Source organism: Pochonia chlamydosporia, chromosome 4 (assembly GCF_001653235.2).
Source record: "Pochonia chlamydosporia 170 chromosome 4, whole genome shotgun sequence".
Lineage (NCBI taxonomy): Eukaryota > Fungi > Ascomycota > Sordariomycetes > Hypocreales > Clavicipitaceae > Pochonia > Pochonia chlamydosporia.
In genome coordinates, this window is record NC_035793.1 from 4,492,701 (window position 1) to 4,509,562 (window position 16,862).

Genomic DNA, 16,862 nt, shown 5'->3' on the forward strand with positions numbered 1-16,862 from the left:
GATACCATCATCAGTACGCCAACGGTCCGCGGAAGGCTGAAGTCTAGGCCAAACACAACGGTGAGCTCGATTTGAGCAACACCACGAACAGCCATCACCATGTCGCTCTTCGGTCAACCCAAGCCTCTCGGCTCCGGCGGCCTCTTTGGTCAAACACAAACAGCACAGCAGACACAGCCTGCGCAGCAAACAGGCAGTGTATTCGGCCAGACCATGGGAGGTCAACAGCTCCCCGGCGCCTCGATTGCACAACAACAACAAGTTCAGCAAATGCCAACCCTAGCCCAGTCACAAGCTCAACTATCAAGCTCACTGTGGCAACCTGGCAAAGAAACACCCCGTACGTGTTCCCTCTCCGATCAAACATCTCCTATTTACTCCCCGACTAACCCTAACCATTATAGACCAAAAACCCATCCTCGACCAGATCAAGCTCGTCACCGAGAAATGGGACCCAGCAAACCCCAGCTGCGTCTTCAAGCACCACTTCTACAACAAAGTCGACGAAGCCCACATCCCGTTCTACAAGCCGCAGCCTCACGAAGATCCCAGCGAATGGGAAGAAGCTCTCCAGAACAAACCCGCCCCGGGGTTCATGCCCGTCCTCTGCTCGGGCTACACTGGTCTCGCCGACCGCCTCAAGACACAGAAGCGCGCCATTTCCGAGTTCAACACGCGTCTGCACCAGGTCAATGGCAGCCTGGACGCCATCTTGCAGCGTCATGAGCTGGAGACGGAGGTGCGTGCTCTGGCGGCGAGGAGACGGCAGACTGCTATTAGCGAGAGGTGCTTGGCTCTGGCGGCAAAGGTGCAGATTTTGAGGAATCGCGGCTATGCGCTGAGCGGCGATGAGGATGATTTGAAGAATAGACTGCAGACACTGGAGCGCGAGGTGCAGGATCCGGCGTTGGGGGCTAGGGAGGAAGAGCTGTGGAGTAGGTTGATTGTGTTGAGAGGCTATTCGGATCGTTTGAATAAGGAATTGGATAAACCTGCTGGTCAAGATGGGGAGGGTCTGGATCCTGAGACGGAGGCCAAGGCAAAGAGGGTACGTTTTGTTTGATGCGTTGTCACTTGCGTTGCTACTGGAAGAATTATGACTGACTGAGATTACAGGTGTTGGAAGACTACGAGAAGCAGCTGCAGCATCTGAAGAAAGAGCTGGAAGCGCTTGGGGTTGATTTCGAGGAGTGGGAGAAGAGCCGCAATGCTCCTACAAAATCGAGATAATGGCGCGATTGTGCAGATATGGCTGGCTGACTGAACATGTCCCTAAGATATGACTATGGGAGCTCTGAAGACAAGCACTGGGTTGATTTGTTAAATTCCTATGGAGATGGTTTTGTAGACTGCGATTCGGAAATAGAGCTCGTGGGCAATCGCATAGGCGTTGGGCTGAATATATGTGAATCGGTGTTTTTCGGACCTAATTCTGTACTCTTTCACACCCCAGTTCGTGAGGCTCGTCAATCATTCAGCTGTCATTGGGGACACAGGTCGACCTCGGGGGCACGCCGTTGGTCTGTTGAAGCACAGCGCATGGTCCGTAAAACTTTTCGCCTGCAAATTACTCTCTATTCGGTAACCAAGTTAATGGCTCCTCGACGTTCAATAGTTGTCGCTTTATATGGTACAGCTTATTCGGTACAGGTATCCCATCCAAGAAGAAATTTCTATTATCGTACACGGGGGTAAGCTTCCCCTTGGTGTCTTCGTTTTACCAATTCGCCATGTCGTCCTCGTAAGTCAGGTCCTGACTCTACCCCCAAAAATTCACCACCACATCACCGGCGGTTAGGGTTCGGCGACCTTAAAAGATTCTGCTGGCCATGTCGATGGCAAAGGGAGCTGATATAAAGTCAGTACTCTCACAAGTATCCATCTCCATGGCGACACGTACAGAGATACAACATAAAAGCAGTAGCAACGACCTGCTGCACCGTAAAGGTAGCTTCGGCTTCCATGGCGCGGATCTCCTCGGGGGACTGCTGAGGGGGGGCGACTGTACAATCACGTCAGCTTTAGCTATTACCCAACTGATTACCCAATAGTTAGGTGCAGCAGTGGCCTAGGGGGGGTTCAATATTCATGGGGGCCAGTCCAGACGTACATCCTCCAAACATTTTGAATTTGGGTTACTGTGGTGGTATGGGTTGGGTTGGTTTGTAAAGGTGAAAAATGATTCGTTGCGTAAGGGTTTTGTCTGGCACAGTGTGCTATTTACGTAAAAAAAGGGCGACTTCGGCGGCAAGATGGTGTTGGAATCTTGGAGCTGGTACGCTGGCGTGGAAAATTTACAAAAGTCACTGGGACCAAGGGAAGTGGATGTGGCCGTAAGAGGCAGCTGTGGTGTCGCCCAGCGTCGGCCCGAGCACTCCCGATGATTTTGGTTTGTCAAGTGAGATTGACTGGAGCGTCAACTGGTTGGTGTTGGATACTTTCTGGGCAGCACAATGCAAGGCGGGAGTGGAGGCAGGCAGAGGGGAGCGCCAGGTACAGAGTACCTAGGTGCTCGACCAGGCGCCTGGGAGTGTCTGGTGGCAGGTGGGCGGTGACAGGCAAGTGCATTCAAGGTCCATGTAGGTACCACGGTCGGGTGGTTGCAGCGCGGGCAGGAACAACCGTGGTATTGCAGCTGTGGGAGAAGGAGCGCCTGGGACGAGCATTGAAGGCGGTCCACAGCAGAAGCGCCGCCTGGGGAAACCCAGATTTTTCCTCCTCCCGCTCTCTCATCTGGTGAGACACCTCACATTGACTTGGCGCATTGTGTGTGGTCTGGGCGATATCGCCGGCCAAGCATCACCACACGAATGGCCGGTCTGGGGCCACTTACGTTTTCGCGAACGCACGATACCAATGCCAGACCGCGTGCACAGATAGATGAGCGGCAGTGTGGATTGTTTGTGGATACCGCGAGCAGATGTCTGTGGGCGAACTGGGGCGACAACAAAAAAAAATCCCTGCACTAGCCGATAAAGCGGGATCCGGCGACTCAAGATGGCACTTGGCCGTCACAAGCAATGCATGGCCTGGTAATCGATGGCTCGGTTGACTTGGTTGATATGGGATGGCATGGATCATTTAGTAACCGCCTTTTCATTCCTCATCCCCGCGATACTCTTCTTCCTCCATCTCCCCGTGTTTCTTCCTCTTCATCCTTTGCCTTGGACATAACTTTTGTTTATCTAGCGGTCTGCAGAAGACATATTCTGTTGCCGAGAGCTTGTCATCAGCCCGGCTGCATTGGTTGCTGCAGTTTCGCCGCTGCTGGCCGCCACCTGCGCATCTCGGACTTTTCTATCGCGGCACCCAGATAAGCGTCAAGCCCGTCGACCAAAAAAGTTCCCGAACATCGTCAATTAGCAGGACACGCTCCTTCCTGGCATAAAAAGACGTCCATATCCCCCGCAAAACAGGAAAGCACCAGTTCACAGCATTTCTCAAGGTCCATTGCCAGCAATGGCCTCGAGACTGGCTCTTCGGGCAGCGCCTTTGCGCTCCTCAACCGCGGTTGTTAGCCGCGCCGCGCTGCCCACCTCAACCACCGCCGCAAGCTTCACTGCGCGCGCTCCTGCTGCTCGCTCCGTTGTCGCACGAAGCTTCTCGCAGACTACCAAGCTCGCGAGCTCCAAGGCTCAATTGCAGGCTATTCGCAAGGACCCGGCCTATGCTGACATGAAAAAGACCAGAGCCGAGAACCCTGAGCCATGGATGGACTTCACATCACGACACATTGGTCCTCGGGATGAGGATATCCCCGCCATGCTCAAGCAATTGGGCCCCGGAGTTGAGTCTCTGGAGGCTTTTGTTGCTCAGGTTATTCCCAAGGACATTATGCTCCCTCCCCAAAAGACTATCCAGCCACAGACTTATAGCGAGTCTGGTGTTGCCGAGCTCTTCAAGGCTATGAATGCCCAAAACGAAATCCACACTTGGATGAACGGTGGCGGTTACTATCCCGTCGAGATCCCCGGTGTCATTAAACGAAACATTCTCGAGAACCCCGCTTGGTATACCAGCTATACTCCCTACCAGGCTGAGATCAGCCAGGGTCGTTTGCAGTCGCTGCTCAACTTCCAGACCATGATCTCTGACCTGACTGGTCTGCCTGTTGCCAATGCCAGTCTGCTCGACGAGGGTACTGCCGCCGCCGAGGCCATGACCATGTCCCTTAGCAACCTTTCTACTTCTCGTGCGAAGCGCCCTGGAAAGACGTACGTTGTCTCCAACCTCGTCCACCAGGCCACTTTTGAGGTGATGCAGGGCCGTGCCGAGGGTTTCGGCATTCGTCTGGAAACGGTGGACTTGTCTGCCTCCGATGCTATCGAGAAGATCCAGGCTCTTGGTGACGACCTGGTTGGTGTTCTTGCTCAGTATCCCGACACCAACGGTGGTGTTGGTGATTTCCGCGAACTAGCCGATGTCGCTCACAAGCAGGGCACCCTCTTCAGCGTCGCTACTGACCTGTCTGCCCTGACTCTTTTGACTCCTCCTGGAGAATGGGGTGCCGATGTTGCTTTCGGCAACTCCCAGCGATTCGGTGTCCCGCTGGGCTTCGGTGGTCCTCACGCCGCCTTCATGGCTGTCAAGGAGGCCAGCAAGCGTCGTCTGCCAGGCCGCATCATTGGCGTTTCCAAGGACCGTACCGGAGGACGTGCTCTTCGATTGGCCCTCCAGACTCGTGAGCAGCACATCCGTCGCGAGAAGGCAACTAGCAACGTCTGTACTGCCCAGGCTCTCCTGGCTAACATGGCCGCCATGTACGCCATCTACCACGGACCTGCTCAGCTCAAGGAGATGGCTGTCAACAACCTGCGCTACGCCCGTATGATCCAGTCTGCTGCTCAGCACTACGGTCTAACTGTTCCTACCGCCACTCTCGACCCCAAGGGCCGCGTTCTGTCCGACACCGTCACCGTCAGCTTCGAGGATCCCAAGGTGTGCCAGGCCCTCCGAAAGGAGCTCCTGGGACGAGGAATCAGCGGCGGAAAGGCTTGGACCAGCAACGAAGTTGTTCTCGCCGTCCCAACCACCTTCAAGCTGGATAATTATGTCCGCATTGTCGAGGCTTTCCAGGCCGTTGCCAACAAGAACCACACCGATGCCAACTTGGAGGTTGCCAACAAGTTCTGGACTGAAGGCTGGAAGCCGTCTCTGGACGAAGTTGTCAAGGATATTCCTCAAGTTGTCCGCCGAGAGTCTAGCTACTTGACTCACCCCGTCTTCAACTCTTACCACAGCGAGACTGAAATGCTTCGATACATCTACCAGCTGCAGTCCAAGGACCTGTCCCTGGTTCACTCCATGATTCCTCTGGGTTCTTGCACCATGAAGCTCAACGGAACCACGCAGATGGAACTCATCGGTCACGACAAGAGCTCCAACATTCACCCTCATGCTCCCGTAAGCAGCTACAAGGGATACCAGAGGCTTTTCAGCGCCACTTCTGCCCAGCTTGCTGCTCTTACTGGCATGGACGCCACCTCGCTGCAGCCCAACTCTGGTGCCCAGGGTGAGTTTGCCGGTCTGCGAGCAATTCGCAAGTACCACGAGCAGCAGCCTGGACCCAAGCGAGACATTTGCCTGATTCCTGTTTCTGCCCACGGTACCAACCCGGCTTCCGCTGCCATGGCTGGTATGCGCGTCGTCCCCGTCAAGTGTGACACCGTCACCGGTAACTTGGATCTCGCCGATCTCGAGGCCAAGGCTAAGAAGCACGAGAAGGAATTGGGTGCTTTCATGGTCACATACCCCAGCACATTCGGTGTCTTTGAGCCCGGCGTCAAGAAGGCTTGCGAGATTGTCCACGCCCACGGCGGTCAGGTCTACATGGACGGTGCCAACATGAACGCCCAGATTGGCCTCACTTCACCCGGAGCCCTCGGTGCTGATGTTTGCCATCTCAATCTTCACAAGACCTTTTGTATTCCCCACGGTGGCGGTGGCCCAGGTATCGGACCTATTTGCGTCAAGTCTCACCTCGAGCCTTTCCTGCCTCACAAGGACAGCCAGACTCCTGTTTCCAGTGCTGCCTTCGGCAGTGCCAGCATTGTCCCCATCAGCTGGTCTTACATTGCTACCATGGGTAAGTTGAAACGACAAGCTCTGTGTATTAACAACCAAGTAGACAAAAATACTTACATGATACAATAGGTGACAAGGGTCTTCGCAAAGCCACGTCCATGGCTCTCCTAAACGCCAACTATCTCCTCGCCCGCCTCAAGGACCACTACCCTATCCTCTACACTAACGACAACGGCCGTTGCGCCCACGAGTTCATCATCGATGCCCGTCCTTTCCGTGACACCGCCGGCGTCGAGGCCATTGACATTGCCAAGCGTCTTCAGGACTACGGCTTCCACGCTCCTACTATGAGCTGGCCCGTACCGAACACGCTCATGATTGAACCCACCGAGAGCGAGAGCAAGCAGGAGCTCGACCGCTTCGCCGACGCCCTCATCAGCATCCGCGCCGAGATTCGCGAAATCGAAGAAGGCAAGCAGCCTCGCCAAGGAAACGTTCTCCGCAACTCTCCCCACACCCAAAAGGATCTGCTCGTCGGTGACGGCGAAGGCAAGTGGGAGCGACCCTACTCTCGTGAGAAGGCCGCCTACCCTCTCCCCTATCTGATGGAGAAGAAGTTCTGGCCCACCGTGACTCGTGTCGATGACAGTAAGTGCCCCTAGTACAATTATACTCATAACGTCTCTAACATGTAGCAGCCTACGGTGATACCAACCTCTTCTGCACATGCCCCCCCGTTGAGGACACCACCCAGCAATAAGATATACCCATCCTCTATCTAGCTAAACGCCTCTGAGAGGAAAATGAGCGGCCGGAGGGGAGATTTAAAAAGCATGCGATGACTATTTCCAATTTATAATTTCAACATTTTTTTGTGCAGTGCACAAGTGCAAGGATGGGGGTGTATAGTATTTGTTCATCATGCACATCATTAGACTTGAGGCCGTTTTTCCACATATACGTGCCTCTTTATGAAATGAGTTTTGTGGTTCTTTTTTAACATTTACATGAGCCATGTGGTGTTTTGATGAGGCTCAGCTTCTTGCGTGGGATTGCGCAATTCAACATTTAGGGCGTTTGATGGGATTGGAATACAAAGATTAGTTACAAATTAGAAAAGGCTCATCTTAACAATGGGGAAACAAATATGAAGAGTTTTAGGGGTCGTTCCCTTTATGCACCATGCAGATCTTATTCTTGCTATGTAGCATCTCATTTATCAAACCTCAAATACCAAAGCAATGCCATCATCACCCGCAGTAACAACCCTCTCACCCATTTCACCCTGCACGAATCCCAAAACACCACCGCCCTCGCCATCGCCTCTATGCCCTTTCCACTCTTTAACAAGTCCCCTATCCGCGGCCCCCGCCGCATTCGTCCCCGTGGCACCACCACTCCGCAAATCCCACCTGCGGACCACGCCGTCCATACCACAACTCGTCAAAAGCCAGGTATTCTTGACGAATTCCAGCTTCACAACTGAATGTTCCTCATGGGCGCCAGAAATGTGGCGTCGCACAGCGAAGCGCCGCGTCGCGTCGTAGACGCATATAGATCCGTCGACGGAGCCGGCCGCCAGCAAAGTGGTAGGTGGGGTGGAGGCCGTGAGGGAGACAGCCAGCGATTCCACGCTGTCGCCCTGGGTGTGGAGAGAGGCGAGAATTTGGCCGCCGGCAGTGGCGTCCGAGGAGGATTTGCCGCGCACGTTGCTGGACTGGGTCGATAGACGCGGGAGGGAGACGATTTTGACGGCGCCGCCTGCTCCGCCTACGGCTGCGAATGCGCCCTTGGGGTCGATGGCGATGGAGTAGAGGCCGCCTTCGACTTCGAAGCGCTGGTCCTCGCCTGTCAGGGACACGACTGACATGCCGTTGTCGGCGGTGATGTTGCGCGCGGCGGCGTCGCCCCAGACGTCCCAGACGTAGAGGGACGAGTCTTCTGATACGGTGGCCAGGAGCTGTCCGTCTGGTGTCCAGGCGCCGGCTGTACAGGCCGCCGTGTGCAGGAAGTAGCTCTGGACTATTTGCAGGGGGTTGGAGGCGTCGGATGCGTCAATGGTGTATACCCATACTGAGCCGTCGGAGGCGCCTAGCGCAATGGTGTTTTCGTGGTTGGGCGATGGACACGCTGAAATCCAGTTGATCTCCTCTACTTCCTGTGCTTCTCCTACATGCTTCATGGCCACGCCGCTGCCAGGGCGGACATCCGCCTTCCACACTCTCATGCGGCCGTCTAGTCCGCCGCTGACGAGGAAGTCGCCTCGGGGGAGCGTCCAAGCCAGCGTGTTGATGGAGTCGGTGTGCCCGTCGAGCGAGTACAAACTGTCAAGCTGGGTGCTCTTGGGGGGTTCGGCAGCAGGATCGCTGGCATAGCTGGCTGGCAGGACGGGTCGCGATTCGGCGGCTGATGTGTCGAAGAGCCATCCCGCGCCGGGGGCATCGTCTTCCGGTGCTGCTGAGCCGCCGACTGCGATTAGGGACGGATGAACTGGGTGCTGGGCGATGGCGAAGAGCGAGTCTTGCGGCAGGTCGAAGTAAGCGATTGAGTCGTTTTGCAGGATGAGTTCTTCCTCTTCGGCGTCAGAGTCCATGGCGATATCCTGTTCGTCATTTTCGATTTCCTCTGCCGCATCCTCGGCGTCGAGGAGGTCGTCGATGTCTTCTTCGGGGTGGTTGGCGGACATTTTGGTCGGGAAACGGTGTGCACTGAGGGTTTGCGATGGGGATTGAGTAGTGCTTGGGACGGTGGTCGCAGTGTGTTGGGCTTTATTGCACTGCTGGTGTTGGTAATCGAAGGGGGCGGAAGCAAAAAGCTCTTCACTTTTTTTTTTCCACCAGACGTCACTGCATGTGCTTGATAAGCAGGTCGTGGTGGGATGGTCTTGGAGGTGAAGAGTCAGAAAAAAGTTGAAGCTACCCCCAGCCCCTCTTGCCTAATTGGTAATTGGCCACCACCAGACATTATGATTCACAACCGACAAGACTGAAGCTCGCGAGCTGCACAATCTTTCTTCCTAAAAGTATTGAGATGAATACGGTTGCCTAACAGGTAGGTACCTTGGCCACTTGCATGTCAAGGGCCAATACAATGCCGGCCCTGATACCATGAGACGCGGCTGTGGGCGGCAATGCCATCGGTAAGTTGCCCTTTGCTAGGGATTGTATCACCTCAACAAGACCTCTAACTGTACAACTTGGAGCGGTGCGACTTATTCGACCATGCACAAATTTCTTCACCAGAGATGTATCAATACAAGCTTATTATCTGACAGCCTAGCACAAGAGGCATGCAGCCTCACTCTAAACGCTTGGTCTTGGTAGTATTGACAGCCACGTCAGCCGGAATCAGCCACTCGCGGTGTGCTCAAGGGGTCTCCTTCTGGTTTGAGCATGCTGTAAATGGGGACGAAGGAATTTCTGCAGCGTAAGTCCTGGTCTGAGTGGCCGAAAGAATCGGCCTCCCGTCACACAATGTGCTGTAACTGATGATTGGACAGGTCATCCTAGCCGGTGCAGCAGATGAATTCTTGCATGGCCGCCTGTGAAGATACTCTGAGGGTGCAGCATCGTTGCTTGTTTCATTCTTTACACAATCTTCAACTTCTCCAAAGAACAAACCTGATTTTCTTGTTCGATTGCCAGTCATTGATCTTGTACGCTTGACTCTCATTTTCGAGAAGGGTGAAATAAGCTCGCCACTCCTGCCAAGAGTTGCAGGTAGTGCAGGAGGTAGTGCAGATATCCGACATACTCGGAACTATCACAGCACCAAGCCCTTCGCACGACATGGAGACGAGTCCTATTATCGCCCAACTCGAGTACTATCATGGGCGACAACAAGGCCATTGAGGATACCTCCTCCGTGGCGGAGGACAGAGCCACGCGAAGAAGAATAAGGCAACGAGAGAATCGAAAACAGAAGAGGGAGCTGGCGCGGATGGCGAAAAATGAGACCTTGTCTAATTCCAACGTTATTTTGAAGCCGTCGCAACCCAAAACAAGTCCGTTGACTACAAAAACGAGACAAAACAGCAACTCAATTCAGGAATCCGGAGTCACAACATTAGAAGAGACAAAACAGTTTCTCACAAGAATATACGAAAATGACGCGTTAGCACGGAGTGGTATCGTCTTGCAAGGTCTCAAATGCATTTTTCACGACCTGGGCTACTCTTCAACTTGGGGCGACGTTAGATTCGCATGGAGTCGGCTCTCATCCTTCCGATTTGACAGTATTGATGAGATGGAGAGTCTCGTCAAGCTTCGAGAAGAAGAGGCCGACTTGTATCAGATGCACGCATCACGAGTTCCAGAGCTACTTGACTCTATCAAAGATGGCCATGAAGATAGAGACGCGATAGAATACGGCGCTGTAGTGTTATTAGCAATTCTCCCTCTCATCGAAACCCAACGGGTTTACTTGGGGGTGCAGCTTGGCATTGCTCAAAGAAGAAACGAAGAGTACCAAGAACTTCGCGAATTGGAATTCCGACATATGGTAAATTGGGCTATGATTGCCCCTGAAGGATATTATATGGACTGTTATGACAAACGATGGGATCTCGCAGAGCGTCTTGGGGTGAGCGAAAGCAGGCTAGAAGGCGTCTTTTTGGAGCGTAGAGTGGCTGATGCACGACACAGGCTGCAAGAGGCGCTGGGGAATCGTCGTGACGAGGATTGGGTAGGTAACAAGCATCTAATTTGAATAGACCCCTATGTACAGACAGAGTATATATATACAACGAGTAAGGAAAGTCCCTAGCAGCAAATGAATATAAATGAATATATCCAAGTGCTCTAGGCCATTCAGACAGCCCAAGTGACAAAGACTCAAGGGCCAACCAGACTGCAATGCGAGATTGCAGCCACAAAACTCAACGGCATCGACCGCGGCGAGAAGATCCACATGTCCTCATCCAGGCTCACTCGACAGTGAGTTCAAGCCCTTGCCTTCAAAGCAGATGAGATTCCCTTCCAAGCCGGACGAGCCCAACAAATGATCATCAAACGTCAAGATATATCCGTCACTCCCACCATTGGTATAACCATAGTTCAAGAAAGACATCCCAACTATGCCCTTGTCCAGCCATTTGTTCCCTTGATTGGGCTCCTGGGGGAAAGACAAGTACACTGTGTGTAATATGTCACATCCTCAGATCCCTTGAACAGGAACGGCAGCCGAGTCAGAGTGTTGCGGAACCTCTCCAGCCACCACAAGTCCACTATACCTTCACTTATTGCTTCTAGTGTGTATTAACTCTTTTTCTTCCTCCCAGCTTTTGCTATGTGCACCGCCCGATGGTGGTCATTGAGTTGGGCCATGTCGTCGTATCTTTGGCTGCAATCGCCACAGACGTATGGGTTACCGAGAGGAGCTTGACATAATGCTTGGTGTTTCTTCAACCCGTCGAATCGGGCAAAGTCCACCCCGCATCGACAAATAGGTCTACCTTTCGAACGGGAGACTCTTGAGCAAGCTGTCTGGCGGTGGCGACGACGGGACCGCTCGTCGTCAAAGTTCATTTCGCAGCCTGGGGAGCCAGGTCTGTCACAGGGTATTCTAGTACGCAAGCGGCAGGAGGTTGCTTTGCCACTACGATTGCGTCCGAGGTGAGCCCTATATTATTGAAGTTGACTGTTAGTCACATGCTTTGACAGGTGGTCAAATCCAAAGATGTAGCTGAAATTGAGTGCTGCTAGGTTGCCATGTCTTACCTGTATCTTGCTGCAGCGAACCATTGACGACAGACATCGCAGTAGTTGTCTTTGGGTGCGGGCGGGATAGCCATAGTAGTTGAGCGTCGAAGGGGAACAGACGAGTGTCGGGAAGAATCAGCGTATGACGAAGGCAAAGAGCCCGACGTGCTAGAAGTCGAAAGTGTAGGAAAAGGAGTGTGGGATGTATGAGAGTCGTTACTAATGCTCTCAAGTGACCATGAATCTATGCCGGGGTTGTTCAGTGAGTCTGCCGTGAAGTCGGTTGACACACAAGAATCCCTCAGCATCCAATACACATTGCCAAGATCGAGATTAACATCCGTAACATTGTATTCCGCAGTTGGATATGTTTCCAAGACTGGGGCCGTCACGTGTGGTGGGAGTGACGTCAAAATTCGAGTTAGATGATCATAATAGTCTTGCGAGATGGTGAGCGCGCGAAGCTTTGGCTCCGCGCGGCGTCACTACGTTTGTTGGTGATGAAAGAAGAGGTCTTGACTTTTGAGTCTTGACCAGTATCAACCTCAAGTTGACCTGGGGCGCCAAAGGCAGCGCCCGTGGTTTCTTGATCCCTCTCCTCGGCCCCAAGTGTGAGTAACCTGTAATCTCGAGCCGTCAGTACGCCGCGGAGTTAAAGGGAAAGAGATTTGCATGGTAGAACCTGACATACTCACTTCTAATACAATATGATCTGAACGTTGGATGTGGTGCACCCTGAAGATCTGCCACTATCGCACTTGCAGGAATGCTGAGAGGTGAGAGGGAGGGGAACAGGTTTTGAGAAGACCAAAGCTATGATCAGCTGACATTGATAATAGTGACATGGTACACCCAGCCTTATATGCCCATGCAGGGCTTAATTTGACCGGCCCCAATTCATGTCTGGTGTCCCTCTGGCCCCCAACTGCAAGTGGAACTCTGGCTGAAGAAATCGGCCTCCAACACACCAGCTGTCCCTCTCCGAATCGACTGGCCAGGAGAATGAACCTCCAGGCCGACATATGAAGGCGTCGTCTCCACAGCTAAACCCTGCCCTTGGGTGGCCGATTTTGAGAAACCTGAGTTGTGTCATGTTGGCGTTGTTCTTGTCGCTGCAAACAACTCCCTCAGTAATGCACCGCCCATGGTGGATTGGAGGCCAATTTCACGGGCCCTGTAAGCATGAGGCAAATATTCGGAGGCCAATATCGTAGCTTCTGTCGATGCGAAAAAGGTTGTTCGAAGGCCAATTTTCCTGTGAAGTAGACCCGTTAGTGATGTTGCTGCCACGGAGGATAAAGAGGAGCCGGTGCTTCATCTTGGGTAGATGAGATGTTAAGTTCACAATCATTTGAATCTTGAGTAAAGAACCATTTTACAGTCTGGCAGACAATTATTCCGTCTACGTACCATATTCCTTGACCAGTTGAACAACATGTCTTCGCCTAGAGAAGAGACTCGGCCAATGCAAGACAAGGTTACCAGTGAGGATCAACCGTGCGGCGCCACTCAAACCAATGGCACAAATGGCGTTGCTGTAAGATTCCCCTTTCTATCCCGTCCAGTGTAATGGCGTGAAACTGATTCTTTCAGTGTTGGCTCCCTGTGCCACGACTTTGCGACCCGGAATACCAGGCACGAAACAAGTCCACTAAGTGTAAGGAGTCTCTAAGTCTGTGGAGAGAGCAGTCGCAGGCTGACGAGCCTTGGAATATTGTGGGAAGCGTTAGACTTCCATGAAACGTGTAAAGATTGCTGCAGTAGCGGTAATTTCAACATGGAAATTTTATACTCATCTTTGCAGCTAGCTCTTGAAAGAGAAGTCAGTGAACCGTGCCTCAACCAACCTGTCCAACATGTAAATAGTTTGCCCAAGCAGGAAAGTGAGATGTCAAATGCCAAATACTTACAGAGAACCCAAATATCTAACTTGGTAGCTACCCAGGTGCTGAGGATAAACTCGAAGTCCCCGCAGGCGCCACCTCCAGCCGCTTCAGGCTGTTAGGATCTTCTCGAGTCCAGGCCTGCTGTACTATTTCCATCGCGTCTGTTGCTTCTGTTTGGCTGTATAATGAGCGCTTAAGTAACGGAATTATTGAAATCGGTTGGAGACAATAAGGAACGTCGAAGACTTCAAATGTTGGCAGGAATTGTAGAAACAACATGCCTCTAGATGACATGAAGTGGGCATGAAGTCAATCGATTGACGGAAGGTTTGGCAGAGACTGTGCCATCAGTGCCCTCAATGTGACTTCAATGTCCTGTCACCTGTAGCAGTGAAACCTAGACAGAGAGACTTCGATCAAATGTCACCAGAAAGGCATATGGGAGAAAAAGGCAAGCGTGCGGCTCAGCTCCTGCCTCCTGCTAAGACTCACCCACCAGACGACGTTGGGGAGATGGCCAACCAAAGCTCTCACGCTACTGGCGGCCATTCTCTAGTCTCGCGTGGCCGAGGATTTTTAACATCGAGATGGTGTCGGGATAGACAGAGTCGGGCATCCCAGTTCGCGATGGTGACGACCATCGTGCCAGGGGATCAAAGTGAAATCCAAATCCATTGGTATCGATGCTGAACCCAATAACTATAAACAGCCCCCGTATCTCATAACGCCAGCCCTGTATTTCGAATCCAAACCAATGTACCGCCTGCATTATCCATCCAAAGTCTCAACCCAATTACTCTCCGCTTGCCTCCTCTTCCATCTCTCCCCCACCGCTTTTCGAACAATTTTCTCCTCCTCTTCCACTTCTGCAGCCTGGCCCGCCATTTCCCGAATCTGATGCTTGATCCCCAAGGGGAGCATCTTTTGCCAGCCGCTATGTGCCTTACATCGCTTCCGCTCACACATGCCCCTCACTTCGTCGTCTTCGCCTAGTGGATCGCGCAGTTTTGACGTTTTGAACACTTCCTGTCCCTCGGGTGACTTGACGAAGGCAGAGAATACGTCCCTTGCAGATACGGCGTCCAATCTTGAGTCGTAACCGCAGATATCGTCTCCAAATCGTCCGGCGGTAATTGCTGCTCGTCGTCGTTCTTGGGCCAGTTCAATCAGAGTAAACATTTTGTGACAAAGGAGCGTCTCTTCAGCCAGGTCGAAGCGTGCCCTATGTGCTTCGTCGAGGAACTTTTGTTCTTCTTCGCTCAATAACTTTGAGAATGCTTCGTCTGCTGTATGTTAGCCGTGCCGGTTGCCCGTGGGTGAGCAATGCCACTTACCACCTGCCCCATTTGCACCGTTTGTCGGGTCATCCGAAAAGGGCTTTTTGACTAGTTGCCACATGCCATGCTCATTTGTCGACCCCAGGTTGCTGTTGAGAAGCGCCATGAACTCATCTTGCCCCAACTGGTCGTTGAGCCCGTTCTTACCTCTCACTTTCGGCAGCCTGCTAACCATCCTCTCCCACCACATCTGCGCGTGCTCATTGGAACAAAACACGCTCGGTTGACTTTGGCCCAAACGCGCTGGTTTGCGACAGGCTCCCAGCGCACACGTCTTTTTATAAATAGTGGCCAGCTCGCCAGTGGAACAATTTGGACAGATGAATTTCTCAATGAGGTTCTCTCCAATCTCCTTGTTCATCTTAATACACTCGCCATGAAACCAGTCCTCGCACTTTTCGCAACAGATCATCCAGCGATGGTCATCTGGACCCCGGCACAGGCAATATGGGCCGTTGTCGGATTCCTCGTCGCCGGATGCTTCTTCAACATCTGGCGCCGCGGAGTCGGTCTTCACTTTCTTCTTCTTTTTGGCGTCACCGGGCCTTGGTCGCTTTGGGGCCTTCTTAACAGTTGCTGTGCCCTTCTTCTTTGCTGACACTGCCATGGCTGTAGCTGCAGAATCGGGTGTCTCTGTGGAAGGGAGTGGCGTTGGTGATGGTTTGAAAGGTGCGGTCGCGAGGTCTGAAACAGCTGTTCTTGGAGAACTGACTGCCTGTTCTGATTTAACAGCCCAGTCGGTAGATTCTGATCGCAAACGGTCCTCATGCGAGGACCCGGGTCGATGGTCCATTGCTGGTAGAGTGAGCGGGCGAGCCAGCTCGTGGTTGTCGCTTATTACTCTCTTTCAATTGAAGCTTGAATTATAACACAATATGATATTCAGCAAATCTCCCATTGTCAAAGTGGGATAGAGGTCAAGGTGAATCGGGTTGCATTTTTAAATAAAGCTGATTGATGCATGAGTTGATCTGCGCCTGATGCATACCCTCAATGAGATGACAATGAGATTTGAGTGAGCAGGGGTCGCGTCGCTGGCTCCTGCCCAGTCAGGTCTCGGCAAATTTTCGGTGGCAACTTTCAACGTTGAATCCACTTGGAGCTTGTCAAGTTTCTAAGCATCATGCGATTGAAGCTTCAGACTACAATTTTCAGCATCCGCACCTGAGCTCCCACAACCGTTGCTCCATCGCCGATTTCCCAACACACAATGGCGCAGTCTTTAACGCCGTCGAGAGCCCTTCTGGGCGCATTTACCAAATGCCAGCGATGCTTCTCCAGCAGCACAATCCAGCCGAAGCTCCTGCGGCCGACTCTCCCTCGTGTTGCCGTCCAGACTAGACAACCTATCGCGCAGAGACGAACAAAGTACACAACTGTCGAGCAGGCTAAGAGCCGGCATAGTACCGGCGTATGTGGATGTCCTCTATTCGAATTGATACATGCTTTGGGGAGTATATGCTGACAAACCACCTCCGCCGACAGCCCTTCTCGTGGAAAGCCGGAATTCTCTTCGTCGCAACGTGCGGTGCGCTAGTTTGGTACTTTGAGTTTGAGAAAGGACGTATGCAAAGAAAGAGAATAGCCGATGCATCCAAAGGCGTTGGCCGACCCAAGGTCGGTGGGACGTTTGAGCTTGTAGATCAGAATGGGAAGCCGTTCACGAGTGAGATGATGAAGGGCAAATATTCCTTGGTATGTTGCTTGTCTACTTCCGGATTTACTACTCTCACATCTAGTTGTGCTACATATGACGAGGAACAATTGGTTTAACTTGCCTTCTGCAGGTCTACTTTGGATTCACTCGCTGCCCCGATATTTGTCCCGAAGAGCTCGATAAGATGGCGCGCATGCTCGACGTGGTAGAGGAAAAGGCACCCGGCGGGCTCTTACCCATCTTCATTACCTGCGATCCC

At 52.6% G+C, this 16,862-nt stretch overlaps 5 protein-coding genes across 5 annotated transcripts; 3 read left to right on the forward strand and 2 right to left on the reverse strand.

Annotated features, from left to right (window-relative positions):
• Window positions 1-99: 99 nt before the first annotated feature.
• VFPPC_16136 (nuclear pore protein NUP57) lies at window positions 100-1,230 on the forward strand (the record flags this gene model as incomplete). The annotated part of the gene is made up of 3 exons (XM_018293889.1): window positions 100-340; window positions 405-1,048; window positions 1,117-1,230. The coding sequence occupies 3 exons, from the start codon at window positions 100-102 to the stop codon at window positions 1,228-1,230; spliced, it is 999 nt and encodes a 332-aa protein (XP_018144382.1).
• A 2,229-nt stretch (window positions 1,231-3,459) lies between these two features.
• Window positions 3,460-6,784, forward strand: VFPPC_08725 (glycine dehydrogenase, mitochondrial precursor; the record flags this gene model as incomplete). The annotated part of the gene is made up of 3 exons (XM_018287382.1): window positions 3,460-6,085; window positions 6,154-6,672; window positions 6,723-6,784. 3 exons carry the CDS (start codon window positions 3,460-3,462, stop codon window positions 6,782-6,784), a joined length of 3,207 nt encoding a protein of 1,068 aa, XP_018144383.1.
• A 459-nt stretch (window positions 6,785-7,243) lies between these two features.
• Window positions 7,244-8,710, reverse strand: VFPPC_14468 (ribosome biogenesis protein Sqt1; the record flags this gene model as incomplete). The annotated part of the gene is made up of 1 exon (XM_018292237.1): window positions 7,244-8,710. One exon carries the CDS (start codon window positions 8,708-8,710, stop codon window positions 7,244-7,246), a length of 1,467 nt encoding a protein of 488 aa, XP_018144384.1.
• Window positions 8,711-9,852: 1,142 nt separating this feature from the next.
• Window positions 9,853-10,731, forward strand: VFPPC_08726 (hypothetical protein; the record flags this gene model as incomplete). The annotated part of the gene is made up of 1 exon (XM_018287383.1): window positions 9,853-10,731. The coding sequence occupies one exon, from the start codon at window positions 9,853-9,855 to the stop codon at window positions 10,729-10,731; it is 879 nt and encodes a 292-aa protein (XP_018144385.1).
• A 3,646-nt stretch (window positions 10,732-14,377) lies between these two features.
• On the reverse strand, window positions 14,378-15,739 carry VFPPC_08727 (Set1 complex component spp1; the record flags this gene model as incomplete). The annotated part of the gene is made up of 2 exons (XM_018287384.1): window positions 14,378-14,892; window positions 14,944-15,739. The coding sequence occupies 2 exons, from the start codon at window positions 15,737-15,739 to the stop codon at window positions 14,378-14,380; spliced, it is 1,311 nt and encodes a 436-aa protein (XP_018144386.1).
• Between the last annotated feature and the right edge of the window lie 1,123 nt (window positions 15,740-16,862).